Source organism: Hordeum vulgare, chromosome 3H (assembly GCF_904849725.1).
Source record: "Hordeum vulgare subsp. vulgare chromosome 3H, MorexV3_pseudomolecules_assembly, whole genome shotgun sequence".
Taxonomy (NCBI): domain Eukaryota; kingdom Viridiplantae; phylum Streptophyta; class Magnoliopsida; order Poales; family Poaceae; genus Hordeum; species Hordeum vulgare.
The window spans coordinates 523,833,431-523,849,402 of NC_058520.1; the positions used below are offsets into that span (position 1 = coordinate 523,833,431).

At 42.8% G+C, this 15,972-nt stretch overlaps 1 protein-coding gene across 1 annotated transcript; it reads left to right on the top strand.

Moving 5' to 3' along the window:
- Positions 1–1,458: 1,458 nt before the first annotated feature.
- LOC123441965 lies at positions 1,459–14,193 on the top strand. The gene is made up of 19 exons (XM_045118123.1): positions 1,459–1,931; positions 2,604–2,665; positions 3,389–3,476; positions 3,562–3,623; positions 3,905–4,001; positions 4,168–4,599; positions 4,717–5,589; positions 5,678–5,812; positions 6,040–6,156; positions 6,695–6,772; positions 7,031–7,160; positions 7,273–7,318; positions 7,390–7,439; positions 9,831–10,525; positions 11,195–11,531; positions 12,234–12,336; positions 12,816–12,906; positions 13,001–13,063; positions 13,263–14,193. The coding sequence occupies exons 1-19, from the start codon at positions 1,836–1,838 to the stop codon at positions 13,977–13,979; spliced, it is 4,272 nt and encodes a 1,423-aa protein (XP_044974058.1). The 5' UTR covers positions 1,459–1,835; the 3' UTR covers positions 13,980–14,193.
- The last annotated feature ends 1,779 nt before the right edge of the window (positions 14,194–15,972 follow it).

Below are 15,972 nucleotides of genomic sequence, written 5' to 3' on the forward strand. Positions count from 1 at the left end.
TATCCCTTAGGCTGCTCGTAATGGAGAATCATAGATAATATCATGCATGTCAACTAGGCAATTTTGATGAGGTGACATATAATTAAATGAAGAAAGAGATGATTAAGTATCACATCATGATACCATATCATATTAAATGATGTGCTGCCATGTGTCATTATTTTCTTTAACCCATGATCAAAAGTAATCTCAAAAAATGTGACGAAGCAGATAAAATTGTAGAAATATTATTTTGCGCATAGCAGATTAGGATATTTATAAGGAATCTGTCATCATCCATAATATGTCCAATCAGATGTGACATGTGTATATACAACGACAATGATTGTCTGTAATTTGTCTCGACACCATTATTATGATCTATCCATTATGATTTTCTTAGTATTTGTTATAAATATTTATCATTTGTGATCTAATACTAATTAGAAGAGATAGACGAGAGTTCACTAAACGCTGCAACAAACCAACATGTGATTGAATGTGTAGGGGACAAATATCCCTGTTCATCGGAGTTCAAGCCTCAGACTTGATATTAATGTTTATATTTTTCTAAATTTGTTTAACGCATTCCACGACCCGCGTTCAATGAAAGAAGATGTTTTCGTCGACTACGAAGTCTCTTATGATGACATCATGAATCTTAAAATGATAAGCCGTCTCCGTCTTTCGGATGTGTTTATAAATATGGATCGTACATTGGCCTTGTTTGGATCCCAGTGCTAGAGCTAGTTTGAGCTGAACTAGCTCCCAAAGTATCCAAACACATGGGCTAGTTTGGGTTAGATGCAAACTAACCCATCAAAAAAACTAGCCCTGAGAAGAGGTGCTAATTGGAGCTAGTTGAGGATGGACAAGTAAAAATAATAATATTTTAACCGCATCAGATCCTCTACATCCTCCTCCATACACCTGCACCAGGCCTACACAAGAGCTTGCCACAATAAATCCTGGTTAAAAGAGACACATGATTGAAAAAGGTGTATTTATTGTCAAACTAACCTTTGCATCCAAACACCACTAAAGGCTAGAGTTAGTTTATGGTTAGACTAAAGTTAGAAACTAACTCTAACCTCTAGCCAAGTTAGAGTATCCAAACAGGACCATTATGGGTTGATAGGGATTAGTATATACTCCCTCGGTCCGAAATTACTTATCGCGTAAATGTATAAAAATGGATGTATCTGGAACTCAAATAGATCTAGATACATCCATTCTTGACATATGTTAATTGCCGACGCCGCAACGACCGTATCGCCACAGTGTGTCGGTGCGTCCTCGTACCCGAAGCCCCAGTTATGCATGCATCATCATCTAAACGAAGGATCTAATCTAAACAAAGCAGAGGGGACAGCAGCCTGGTGCATCGGCATTTGAAAAAAGGGGATCGCATCAGACCGTTGCTTAGCAGTCCGCCAGTTCTATTCCACGAAATCCAGTCCCCGCTCCGCTCGATAAAAACAAAGCAAGCAAGCAAGCACGGGGTTCCGTTAAGCGTTTCCTAATCCTAATCCAAGCCAGAAAAGAAAAGAGGTTTCCGAACCCGTCGGCTCGCAGCCAGCCAGCCACTAATCCCCAACGCCTTTTCCTCCCTCCCCCACCCCCTCTCTCTAGACTCGTCGCCGCGGCCGCCATTCCCGTCCGCCTCCTCCGACCCTCCAGTAAACCCTAGCCGCCGGCCCCCCATCCCCCTCGCCAGCGCCCGAATCCGTCGCACCAGCCGAGCCAGGGCTCGCCGATTCCGGGCCGGCCGGCCGTGGGCTCTCCGTTTCCGCCGATTTTCTTTCCGGGTGATTGTTTTTCCGGGGGGTGGTTTCTGCCTTCAATCCGGTGGAGACATGGGGAGCCGGAGGGAGGAGGAGAGGAACGAGAAGATCATCCGCGGCCTCATGAAGCTGCCGCCCAACCGCAAGTGCATCAACTGCAACAGTGTGGTACTGCTCTCCTCCTCCTCCATCGCGCCTCCGTTAAGCCGATTTACGCCTTGGATCGTTGAGCGGGAGGCTGTGGTGTTCGGCGATTTAGCTCGGATTTACGAAATTTGCTGCGAATTACTTGTTGGCTCGTGTGTGTCTAAGCTGCAGCTGTTGGGTTTGGCACTTGGGGATGCCGAGGATTGCACTGTTACCTACCCGTATCATTTCGCTTTAGGAGGTTAGGGATGCTTGGCTGATCAACAGGGTAATTACCTTGATGGGCAGCATAAACTGTTGATTTCGTTGCCGTTGAAGTAATCTAGAACTCTTTGGTTCACCAACATCTTCAGTCACTTGTGTGCGCGGTTGCTCTTCATTGTGTGACAGTGAAGTTGCTTAATTCGCTAAAAGCGCTGATAGTTTAGTGCCTTTCATGTCAGTAGAAGCAATTTATGTTGCTCTTACGTATTTTCGGGGTCGTAGATTTGCTTACTATTTTCGTAAGGATAGTCGCTTCGTTAACTGAAAGTGAAAGGTCCCTACATTGCTTAACTTTTGTTGAATCCTACCTCTGTAATCTTGCGTTGAATATAATCAGGTCGTTGTATTTACTTGACTCTCTGAATGATCCTAGATGCTGTTATGTTGACATTTCTTTGAATCGCACTACTAATGTTTATTTTGGTGTAGGGGCCACAATATGTATGCACCAATTTCTGGACCTTTACATGCTTGTCATGCAGTGGGATACAGTGAGTATCTTACATCTTTGGGGATTTTTTCTTCGCTACTTCAGTTCTCCCTTTTAGTCTTTGGCCTTATATCTCACGTTTAGTTTTAGTTATATGCAAAATTCACTTCTGCGAATACAGTACTTCCTAGGAAGTGTGCAATCAAACTCTTCTAACTTTGATGACTAATGTATGCAAAATCATTTAGATTGGTAAGTTGAAAATGGTATCATCAGATTTGTCGTGAACAATATTTTCATAATATATTTTTTGTACAAAAATCAATGGCCATGGATGCATATGTAGATCATGTTAGTGTCTAAAATATCATGTATTTATGAAAGGAGGATACTTTCTAATACAAAGGAGTAGATGCTCTTTGTTGTCATGAAATAGTTAACAATCCAATATCACAATGTCTCACACCATTTCACTCTAATCTTACTCCATATGGAATTTTCCATATAAAACTCTAGGGCATGAGGTCATTTCATGATTATCATGGGATGGTCTCGTTCCTCATTTTTCTACTGGGATTGGTGTTATGAGGAATTGGGTGGTGATAGATTAGCTAATTTCTCAAACCGAACATCCCACTAGTCTCTGGGCATAGCCGCATGTAGCCACTTTGCCATTTGCTGAAATAGATGATGAAGTTATGATGCCTTGTTAAGCTATCCCCAGTTACTACATTTTCTTGTCGTGCCCTTAATAGTAATTTTTATCCTGTGGTTGATATAACAGCCGCGAGTTCACCCACCGTGTTAAATCAGTGTCAATGGCTAAATTCACTACCCAAGAAGTGCGGGCTCTTGAACAGGGTGGTAACCAGGTAACTGTGCTCAGAACAGTTCTACCGTTCCCATCTTGAGTGACTTGTTCAACTTTATGACTTACATTGGAGTTGGTAACTGCAGCGAGCACGTGATATCTACCTAAAAGATTGGGATTGGCAGCGAATGAGATTGCCTGACAACAGGTGAGTTTGTTTCATTCTTAAGTTCCTTTTAGCATTGTTTTTAAGGCGTCCTGCCTTAGACGTTTAGGCGATAAGGCGCCCTGGCAGCGCGTTACAAATATGCCCGCCTTAGGCGCTAAGCGGGTGGTGCTCGCCTTAGGTCGGCTTACCACCTTATAGCTAACCTTGTTGTATGAGTGAATGTATGTGTTGGCTATAGATGATATTGCAACATCTTATAGCCAGCAGTTGGCTGTATTATTAACCATGCTCTTATGCTACCAAGTAATTTTCTGTTTCAGCAAACCAGAGAGGATAAGGGAATTTATCAGAACTGTTTATATAGACAAGAAGTATGCTGGTGCGAAGTCCACCGACAAACCAGCCACCGATAGTGAGGTAACGAGTTAGTAAAATTTTGCGAGTGCTGGTCTTTAATTCTGGATATCTAAGGGCCGAATTTCCCCTCATCTAACAGTTGAACATTTCTAATACTGTGTTCATGCTGCAATCGTTTTCATCACCAAATTAGAATGCCTAACTATACATTCTAATCTTTGAACAGAGTGTAAAGGGCAATGAAAGTGAAACGAGAAGACCTGACTCCTATCATTCATACTCGCAAAGCCCACCTTATGATTTTCAGTATGAAGATAGACGGTATGGTAAGCAAGTTAACACGCTTGCTCGGAGGCCTTCGGATAGGGCACTCTTTGATGGGAAGCTCGGCAGCCTATTGTACAGTCCGGGTCGTTCCCGGGATCAGATGCATGAAGATCGATTTGCTAATGAGAGTCACGGATCAAGATTTTCTGACTTTTCAGCCTCAAGCACCAGTGACATTAGGAACGATGTGCTTTCTCCTAGCTCTCAGGATACAGGGTACAGCAGCCCTTCTGTTCACCATTCAAGAAATGTATCAACTGAAAATCCTCAATCTCAAAGACATCCAAATGCAGTTTCACAAATAGAATCTAATGGAGGTCGTCGTTCACAGGTTATTGATCCTCCCATCTGCATCTTCACTTTTCACTTTGCAGTAAAACCTATTGGCTTGTGCAATTCTTGAAGTAGATTGGGTAAGACATAAAATATATCTCCTTCATATGTGCAGCGAACAGCTTCTTCTGGAAGTTTTGGATCGTTTGATGGTAGCTCACCATCTAATAAGTCAGTTGATTCAGGTGTCCTACCTGATGCACCTACAGAAAGGCCAGTGCCTTCTGCTGCAAACCGTCAGAGTGGGGCATCTTCTGTAGCTCATTCTACACAACCGTATGCCTTGCAGCAGAGTGTGAATTCTTCAGCCAGCCAAATTGCCCTCACCCAAGAATCTCTGCAGCACGTGCCTGTTTCAACCCAACCACAACCACAACCAACGGCTTTCGCTAATCAAGACCTCTTTGACATGTCAACATTGCCGCAGCCCGTTGCTTATGCTCCATCAATAGATTTGTTTGCTGGCTTTAATCAACAGACTGCATCAGTTCCTAATGGGCATTCTGATGTTGTTAAAGAAGCTGTTCATAATGCTGTGGTTCAGAAGGTTGTCACGACTTCATCGTCTGTATCAGCAGAAGCAGTCCCCACATCTCATCCTGTGCACCAGGATCTCTTCAGTCTGTCAATTGTGCAGGACCCAGCAATTTCCTCATCCCCTCCATCGGTGGATCTGTTTGCTGGTTTTGACCAACAGCTGCCACCTATGTCTAGTGTTCATCATATTGCACCAGCAGCTCCATTGCCTGCTAATGAAGGGTGGGCATTCTTCGACACACCTCAATATGGTTCGTCGACTTCTGTTTCAAATGTGCAACCTCAGGTGCCCGCTGCATTGCCAAGTGGAATTGCCAAAGCAATTGATCAATCAACATTGCCAAATTCACCACCAAGTGCCATTATGTCACAAACATCTATGCCTACAATGGATCAGTGGAGTTTAAATACTGAAGAGGTGAAGCTCCCTGTTTCCAAGGAAAACTCCCAGGTACTTCAGCATTTGGTATATGGAGCTGTGAAGTAACTTTACTTTTACTGAGTTAATATGAATTTCGATTGCCTTCATTGCTTCCCAGGCCTGGAATGCCTTTGGTGAATCTACTACGGGGAACATGCCTAATAATTTGTTTGCATTCAATGATATGCCTCAAGTAGCACCTCATCAATTCACCATACCCAGTGTTCCATATGTTGGATCCAGAACTTCCCAGGTGTGTAGCTGGCGTTTTGATCACTTTAAAAAGCTGAAAAAAAACATACTCCCTCTGTCCCAAAATTCTTGTCTTAGATTTGTTTAGATATGAATGTACCTAGCCAAGTTTTAGTATTTGGATACATCCATTTCTAAACAAAACTAAGACAAGAATTTTGGGACGGAGGGAGTATTTCATTATTTCTCAAAGAAGACTACACTGAGCAGTTTGAATCATTCTTTTAGGATTTGGCTAGGGGTGAGCCTGAAAGGTCAACTCCTGGGGATATGTTCCCTGGCTTCAACGTCTCACCTGGTGTCCTGGCTGAGCCATCATTTCCTGCACCACTTCAACCCCAACTGGTATGTGTTATCCATGATTGAATGTTTTCCTCAGCTTCCTTCCATATGATTGGAAGCTAGCTTAGTACTCCCTCCGTTTCTAAATATAAGTCTTTTTATAGATTTCACTAAGGACTACATACGGAGCAAAATGAGTGAATCTACACTCTAAAGCATGTCTATATACATTTGTATGTAGTTCATAGTGGAACATCTAAAAAGACTTATATTTAGGAACGGAGGGAGTATTATCTAGCTAAAATGGAAATTTTGTTAAGGTGATACTAGGCCTTACAGTTTTAGCCTTACAGTTTTAGCTCTGACTGCATGTGTATCGAGGCATGCTACTAGACTTATCCTGATTCGTGACTGCTTTCATGTATGTATACAAATTGTTGTTGTTGGTAATATTTGTGATACTTTATTTGCTTTATTTTGCCTGTCATGGGGCTACTGGATAACTAGAGCCATTTTACATAGCCTTTTTTTGCGGGACCCCAGTAGTCTCTCAAGAAGTATCAGTTTATCTCTTTAACTGTTCATTTGAATTTTGTTTCAGGGCATGGCACCTCAGCCTGGAAAATCAACAAATCCATTTGACATGGCATTTGAGTCTGATGTTGAAGCCAACGACATGGTGTGTAATTCTACCACTATTTTCTGGTTTGCACTTAAAACTATTATAACATGGAGTACTAATAGTTCCTTTTGTTTGTAAGACACACTGTAAGATGTGCTTTAGAAGAAGTTGTTGCTAACTCGCACACAATATCCTTTTACATTCTTCTCTTTTTGGCCACTATCTCAGAATGCAGACTGCCAAAACCCTGTCATAAAGGGAAACCTCTGTCTCTTTGTGTTCTTATTTACGATATTTTTTTGTTCCTCTTTTCAGTTTATGGATTTGACCTCACTACAAGCAACATTGCCGGATCCTCATGTTCCCGAAGAATACTCTGTTAGCTTAGCAGAGCCATGGATGTCTCAGAATTCTACTGTGCAATATATTCCTTCTGCATCTCAGGGTAATCTGCCTCTTCACGGCAAATTGATCCTCAAGCAGCACACAAGTACTCTATGCATGAACACATAAACTCTCATGTTAATGTACTTTATCTGATTCTTTGTTGATTTCAGGAGGATTGTCATACATCCCGGGGCAAGTACAGGACTCCCATATACTGTAAGCTCCTCTAGAGACCTGTTCTTATACTTTGTAACAGATCTTATGTTCTACTTGATGCCCTGTAACAGGAACTCAGCACAGCAAGGACATTTTCCACCAAGAAATCCGTTCGATGAATGAGGGTTGCTGGTAAAGAATGGTGCTGATGATGGACAGATGAGGAGGCTGATTCGAACCGCTCGGAATCCAAAAGGACCATCGGGTGTACTATATGCTTGAGATCAGAAACACCACAGTAGATATCTTCGATTCCATTGTCTCACTCCCAGCTCTCCTGTATATCAGAAAGGAATGTGCAGAATTATATATGGCTGGTGTGCTGGAGTCTTTTCACCTGAAGCAAAGCTGCTGTGTCCTTCAGCTCTGTTGTATATTGCGCGTCTGGCGGTTTTGCTCCGCACAGTTTGTCATTTGCCCGTGGCTTGCGTCTGTGTTCTATTTGAATCAAAATAGGATAATATTATTGACTCATTTTTCATGAAATGTCTGTGTGTGTGTGTGGGGGGGGGGGGGGGGGGGGGGGATCATTCACATTCAATGGTCCTTCGTCATGATCTTTTACCAAAAGTACGGTGGCTTCTCAGTTGACTGGATTGTTGTGAGATGCTGCTTGAGTTGGTACTAGCTTGCTTGGCAAGCTGAAACTGAAACTGGGCATCCTTCCTATGATTAATGCATTTATACATTATTGTATATGGCTATATCTTTACGAGGCCTGTTACGGATCAACCGGCTGATTTCCCGAAGAAATCAGTCGGGTCCTGAGCCATCAGATCCAGCGCTTGTCGGATGGATGTGGTCAACGGAATCTCAGGAGCCGCACCGTCGCCGGCGTGGCCATGCTCCATCGTAGCAACCGAAGATGCTAGCGATGTTTCACTGCAGCGCAGCCGTAGCGGCGAGTTCCATCACAGCAACCGAAGATGATGGCAATGTTTTCACTGCAGCGCGCATCCCGGCAAGGCGAGTTCCATTGCAGCAGCTGGCGACCGTCAACGATGTTTCACCGCAGCGCGCAACCGGCACGGCGAGCTCCATCACAGTATCCGACGACTGCTGGCGATGTTTCACTGCAGCGTGCAGCCGATAGCCTCTGATGAAGCTTCATTGCAGCGCCATCGTTGCACGGCGGTGCTCCGTCGCTGCACTAACCGCCTCGCCGAAGCTTCATCGCAGCACCCGGGGCCGGCGACGAAAGCTTCCCTGCAACGAGAGAGGATGCAGTCGGTGGTGATTTGGGGAAGAAGAATGGGGAGAGGATAAGGTAGGTGCGGTGGTGGGGATAATTAAGAAATAAGGGGAAGGGAGAACGCGCAAGTAGGTAGGACACGTGTCGCACGCTCGACGCGGCTTACGAGAGAGACAAAATCAGTCGGTTGATTTTAAACAATTTCCTATCTTTACTACGGGGAGTTGGTGACTTGTTCATCACATATCCCTCTCTGCCTCCCTTCATCCTTCTCTTTGCCGTCACCCACTCATCTTCCTTACGGCAACATTTTTGCTGCAAGGTCAGAAACCAACATTCACTCCCTATGTTTTTCTCTTGAAAAAACGCTTCAATTTTTTTAAAGACGGGCACTCTGCTTTTTGATTATACTCCTCTTTCAACTAAAACCATGCTAGCTTTTCTTTCAACGGAGGAAATAATAGATAAAAAGTCAAAACAATATTTTTGTCTCGTGAAAAGAACGCAATCGTATTGTGGAAGTTCATCAGAAGTATAAATCATCAAAACATAATAAAATTACATCGAGGTCCGTGTATCATCGAACGATCACTACTATCGACGTTCTCATACCAGAGTCGACTTTGTCGATAACAATTAGAAAGTCTTTGCGCAGGTATCCTTAAGGACAAGCGCCTTGGAGCCGTATTCATCACCGTTGAATCCTCGAACCGATCTGAAGAACCTGACATCAAAGCTTGCCGACACCATGAGCAACTCTAAACTCGTCGCCTCGAGGAGTTGATAAGAATATATGTCGGAGCTCTGTCGGTCCTGACGAAGGAACTTGAGAAGAATCATAGCCTAAATACCGACTTAAAAAAGAAGCGACGTCATCTGTTTGAGTGCCGCTTTTGCGAGGACCGAGACGACAACCTATGTACTAGCTGGAGCCGAGTCACTAGGATTCTCCTCCTTGTCACCGGCCCTCGGAGCAACCGAAGAGAATGGATCTCTTCTACTCCCCTCATTTCTAAATATAAGACCTTTTAGATATTACACTATAAACTATATACGAATGTATATAGACATATTTTAGAGTGTAGATTCACTCGTTTTGCTTCGTATATAGTTTATAGTGAAATCTCTAAGATGTCTTATATGTAGATTGTATTGTACTAGTATTTTGGAGACTTTTTTTTAATCTTCTACTACTATGTAAACAGGATGCCAAACATGACAAAGCTCACGAGTCACGATGGCATAGTGATAGTGATTTGTAGTACTAGTTGGAGCACAAAACGATCACAGGGCGTTTATAAGGAGAAGGAAACTGAGGAGCGCACGAAGGAACGGTGAGACAGAGACAGACAGCGCTAGTCTCCTCGCCGGACGACCCGCACGTCCTAAAACCCTACCCAAAATCTTTCCCCACCCGCCTCCGCCTCCCCCTCCCCCTCCCCGTCGCCATGCGCCCCTTCCACCCTCCCCGCCCCAGCGCCGCCCAGCCCCACCACCCGCGGCCCGGCGACCCCGGCCAGCCCCATCCCCATCCACACGCCCTCCCCATGCACCACCAGCAGATGAACCCCGCCGCCTTCGCCGGCTTCGGCGCCGCCAACCCCATGGCGGCGGTGGCGGCGGCCAACCCCTTCCTCGCGATGCAGCTCTTCGGCCAGGCACAGCAGCTCCAGAACCTCGGCTACCTCGCCGCCGCCGCCCTCCAGCAGCAGCAGCACCAACAACACCACCACCAGCAACCACAGCAGCAGCAAAATCCCTTCTTTCCGGGAGGCTTCCCGCCGAACCCCAATCAGTTCGGGGCCTTCCCTGGCCCGCAGGCCGGCTTCAACGGCGGCGGCGGCGGGTTCCGGCCTGGTGGTTCTGGGTTGCCCGGGCCTCGCCCGCCCTTGCCGGTGATGGGCGCTGTGGGGAATGGTTGCAACGGTGGCGGCGGCGTCGGGGTGAATGGTTCGCCGAGGCCTGTTCTGAACGTTGATGGGAAAGATCGGAACAACGGTGGAGGAGTCGGTCAGGTGGGTGAATCATTTGCTGCCTAATAGCACTACGCTTTCAGCCTTTAGGATCATATATCAGCGCACTGTAGCGGCCATTGAAAAAAAAAACTCCGTCCTTCTTCTTTTTCCATGAGTAAATAGTTGTGATTATCGTTTTTATTGCAATTTCCCCACTCTAGCAGCATATTTCATTGGGATAGTTGATTAGCTATCATGTCTTTCAGAGTGATGCTATTTCTAGGACCATTTAGGATCAGAACACGGTGAGGACATTCTGATAACGATGAATGGCGATTCTGTATTGTTTGTCTACCCAAGCATGATGTTTCAGTATACAAATAATCTTTGACTGCGCCCAAATAGTTAGTGTACTGCCTGCCGCATACTAAGGAATTTTATATTGGAGTATTGGTATCTCTTGTTTCCTGTATTTGTTCTTGTCAATCTTTTTTACTTTTCATAAATGTGTGGAAAATGCATTTGTGATTGTTTTGGAACATATATCTATGAACACATCGATTAATATTACTTTTGCTGTTACGAATTGGTAATATGATCGCTATATCATCGCTGACCACTCATTTTGATTAATATTTTAGTTATTTACCGTTTTCCATTCTTACTGGTTCCTATTAATATATAGCACAGCCCTGCGATCTAATTGACGTTTCTCTTAATTTGTGACAGGTAAACCAAACTACTAACAAATCAGATGGCATCTCTCATGTTGCCTCTGAAAATGGCGTGAGGAATTATGCAACAGATCAGAAATCCCGATTTAACCCTGGTAGAGATGGTAAGGATGGAAGGCAGTTTGGTCCATCTGGTGGAAGAGGGAGAGGAGATGGTAGGGGTGGAGGGCAGTTCAGTCCATCTGGTGGAAGAGGGAGAGGAGATAGTAGGGGTGGAGGGCAATTCAGTGCATCTGGTGGACGGGGAAGAGGAGATGCTAGGGATGGAGGACAATTCAGTGCATCTGGTGGAAGGGGAAGAGGAAGGCATTTTAATCAAGGTCGTGGAAGAGGTACCATACTATTTTATGGCATACAAATAAAACTTACTGTGTGTCACCTCATGCTTTTGAACATGCATAGGGGGCTGCAGGTGCGTCCATAAGTCTAATTGCATGATAACTCATTGCTACAATGCATTTTTTCCCACTAAAAATGTAGAACTTGCATGCTTGTGATTTAACCTTGAACTCTTGTGATGCATTTAACATAATGTGTAGCTTCATCTGAGTGCTTATTAGTCACTAGTTGCAAGGAAAGCAGGGAGCAAAGGAACAATGAAATCTTTGAACAGATTAGACCCTTCTTTGCTCCCTTAAAGGCTAACTTCATCAAAAGTCATGCAGTTACTTGTACATAGGGTTAATTCGATTGACTTTTTAGCTTTAGGTCTCATGTATATGTCTTGCTGTATAGTCTAGTCCACTGCATTGCTTGTACATATTATGCGTAAGTTGTATTTTTCTTGTTTATAGTATCAGTAGATTCACTGTCAGGGTCTCCTCCCCTACAGAATCTCTTAAAAAAAGGATTGTAAATAAAGTACAAATGAATATGCTGCAGTTCACATCTTATCTTCCACAGTTGTGTATAACTTTGTGCTATTTTATGATACATCGAGTCACGTATTTGATCACCTTAGCTCCATGATAGAAGAGCATGCCATACTATAATTAGTATTTTAACTACCATGAGTTAATTTACCATCTTTTCAGGAAGAAATGACTGGAGAGAAGGAAAGTCCAATTTTACAAGTAGTGACAGTCCAATATCAGGAGACTGTCACATTGACAGTCCAGCATCTGGAGGAGGTCGAAAGTATGTCATGTTGAATGCTGATTTTCTTTTTATATACATAAGTGTATAATTGGTATCGAGAATGAGTTTCATTACATGTTTTGATATCGGCATCTCTCCTGGTCTGTGTATAGTAGAAACGACTTAGTTGCTGCTGTTTTCATCATATTCTAGCGCCAACTACCAATTAGCTTGTGGCAACAAATTTCTGTTACTCAGCCAGATGCCCATATTTCTGTCTAACCACCAGATCTTTTATGTCACTTTATTCTAAATTATTAAAACATGTTCTTAGTCGTCTAGCAAATGATTGAATCCTTGTATGTTGTTCTAGCAAAAATGGAAGTCCATCGACTAAAGTAACAGAATTGAACAAGCCGACCTAAACTTCTTGATGGCTATATTTTTTGTTAACTTTTTATTTGTTGTTCTCCAATTCACATATTCTTAGACTATCTCATTTGTTTTCAATTTTGTAGTGATTTAGTATATTCTTGCAGGCGCCCTCCTATCATTTATGACAAAAATGAAGTTAAACAGTGGGTTCAAGCACGCAAGAAAAACTACCCTACAAGAGCCAACGTAAACAAGGTCAATGTTTATATATTTTTGTTTTTTATTAGTTCTGGGCAACCTTATGTCAACATGGAAGAAGCATTGACTGACTGCTGACCTCATAATACAGAAGTTGTGTCAGAATCAATTGGATGAGCAAAAGAAAGATGAAGAGGCCCAAATGCGCCGTCAGGTAAGCCGCTCTAGTACTATGGCTCATATATGTCTTCTCTAGATTTTAAGCGGAAGAAGAATTAATCTCTTTAAGTGGTTCTCTTTACTACATATGAAAGACTACAGGTTTATATGTCTTCAGATTCAGACGACGCTGTTCTGATATTTCCATCTACGACATTCATTAATCTTGAATACTGTTGTTTCATTTGGTGCAGGAACTCAAGGAAGTTATAGCAAAGCAGAAGGAATTAGGTTTGGAACTCCCTGAACTACCACCTGGCTATCTGTCTGACAATGAGGGTCAACCCAGGGACCCTCAAAAGGAAAGTAATTGGAAAACTCGACAGGGGGGTGGTCGTTTTGGAAATCGTGGGCGTGGCCGTGGTCAGGGCCGTGGCCGTGGCAGTGGCCGTGACAATAAGCGACAGAGGTATGACAGCAGAGAAGATTCTCCGTCTAAAAGACCGAGGGAGTGGAACAACAATAGTCGTTGCCATGATGGTGGTGCAGTGGCCAAGATTAGGGAACCAACCCTGTTGCAGAAGCTTCTTAACTCTGATATCAAGAGGGACAGGCATAGGCTTCTGCACACGTTCAAATTCATGGCCTTGAACAATTTCTTCAAGGATTGGCCTGCTAAGCCGCTGGAGTTCCCTAGTGTCAAGTTGAACCAGATTGAGCTTGAAAGTGATATAGCCGAGGAAGGCTCAGATGATGACTTGCCGGACGCCGAGGCGGCCAAGGGCTGCAGCCTCAGTTTGAAGGAAAACGGTGACCAGCCAGAGTCGAGCTCCAGTGATGAGGAGGTTGGAAGCGATGATGAAGCTGACGGAGGCGACGACAAGGGTGCTGATACTGAAATAACTGAAAAGGTTTCAGATGAGGATTCCGATGATGCGAGCGAAGAAGGGTTCTCAGATTTCTCAGCCTGAGTTTCTTCTTTCTTGACTAAACCAAGTATGGGACCGTGTTTTGCGTGTATAGTCACAGAATATTTGTAAGCCTCCTCACAACTTTATCTTGTTGCCGTGAGCTATGATGATTTCGTTGTAATGCTTTCGAATGGTAAGATGATATGGTTGTTGCAAGAAACAGCAGGCACATGTGATGTAGTATAACTTGTAAGGGGTATCATCTGTGCACTTTTGGCTTTTTGCATGTAGTCGATGCCATAATGTTTTTCTCTCTCAGGGCATCTCTTGCCGGGCTCTTAAATTTGGACGCCACCGGCTGGCGATTGCTCCCCCTGGAAGGCTGGAACAAACGAAAGGTTTTTTCTATTGGGTTAATTGGACAAATGTCACTCAAATTCTGTTGATTCTGAGAAACGTCACTGTAATTTTTAAATTTTGAAAAAAACTACTGCAAATTTTAAAAAACGTCACTGCAGACTTTGAAAAATGCCACTGAACATTTTCTAACTTTGGAAATTGCAGAGGCGTTTTTCGGAATCGTTAGAATTTGAGTGACATTTATCAAATTAACCCTTTTCTATTTTTTTTAGACAATTAACCCTTTTCTATTTGACAAGGCAAATTGTTTTTTTTTTAGTCTAAACATGCTTTATTCATTACTCAACAAAGTTCATAGGAATACAGGATAAATTTGGAGGGGTTAACAGCCACAAATGGCGCCCATAATCCAAGCCGGAAGCATACTTAGCGAGGCTGCGTGCCTCAACATTGGTGGATCTACCTTCGAAGATGAAGGTGCAATTATCAAAATTCTCCCTTGAAACCGCAATCTCCCTTGTGGTGCTGGCGTAGACACCCTTGGTGCAATTCGTGATGTCGTTTACTACTCCTTGGCAGTCACTCGCGACGAGGATTCGAGCAAGGTCTAGGTCAATAGCAAGAGCAAGAGCCTCGCGACATGCCAACGCCTCCAGGGTCGTCGGATCCGTCACCTCATTAATCTTGATTGTTGAAGCGTCCAGGAAAGAGCCTGAAGAGTTTCCGGAAACTGCACTGAAAGAACCTAAGTTACCATCTCTCGAGACGGCTCCATCGACTCGAATTTGAGGCAAATTGCTGAAGCCATGCAAAGGGGGAGATCAAACGAGCCTTCGGGATGGGCCATCCCGTTGAATTTCCAAAGATTCCGGTTTTGGGAACTTTCTAGCTAGTTCCCAGCCTGTTTTCTTCGGTTTTGAGAACCTTCTAGGAGGTTCCTGAACCGTTTTTTCTTATTTTTTGTTGCGTATTCCTGTTGTTTTCATTTTTCCTGTTTCTTTTTTTTTTCATTTCCTTTTTTCGTTTTTCCTTTTCCTGTTTTAAAGTTTATTACATTTTTCAATAAAAGTTTGTGTTGCTCATAAATTGTTCAAAAGCTCACGAAATTTCCTTGTTTTCAAATTTTGTTCCCAAATTTTCAAGAAGTTCATGCTTACATTTTTTTTTCAGAATTTTTAATGTTCCCTTTACCTTTTTCTCCACAAATTTCAAAAATGTTGTTGATTTCATTTTTTCACATATTTAAAATATTGTTTTCCTTTTCCAAATTTAGTTCGACAGGTTTCAAATATTTTTTCAGAATTTCAAAAAATGTTCTTGTCTTTCCAATTTTGTTCATTAATTCAAAAACAATTCTCAGTTTTCAAAAAAAGTTTGCAAATGTTAAAAAATACTCGTTTTTTGTAAAAATAATTCAGGGTTTCAAAAATAGTTCAAAAGTTCAGAAATGTTCCTGGTTTTTCATTTTTTGTTCACAAATAAAAAAATGTTCTTGATATTCAGAAAAATTTGCGTTTTCCTAATTCTTTTCACAGTTTCAAAATTTGTCCGCTTTTCAATTTTTTATTCAGAGTTCCAATAAACGTTCCATTTTTTTCAAAGATGTTAGATTTTTTGAAAAAATTAACATTTTCAAGTTTGTTCAAGAATGTCCCCCTTTTATTAAAAAATTCAAGATTAAAAAATGTTTGAA

Coding starts and splice junctions, on each gene's coding strand:
- LOC123441965 (XM_045118123.1), top strand. CDS start 1,836: ATGGGGAGCCGGAGGGAGGAGGAGAGGAACGAGAAGATCATCCGCGGC. Junction 4,002..4,167: donor AACCAGCCACCGATAGTGAG/GTAACGAGTTAG, acceptor ATCTTTGAACAG/AGTGTAAAGGGCAATGAAAG. Junction 12,337..12,815: donor GCATCTGGAGGAGGTCGAAA/GTATGTCATGTT, acceptor ATATTCTTGCAG/GCGCCCTCCTATCATTTATG.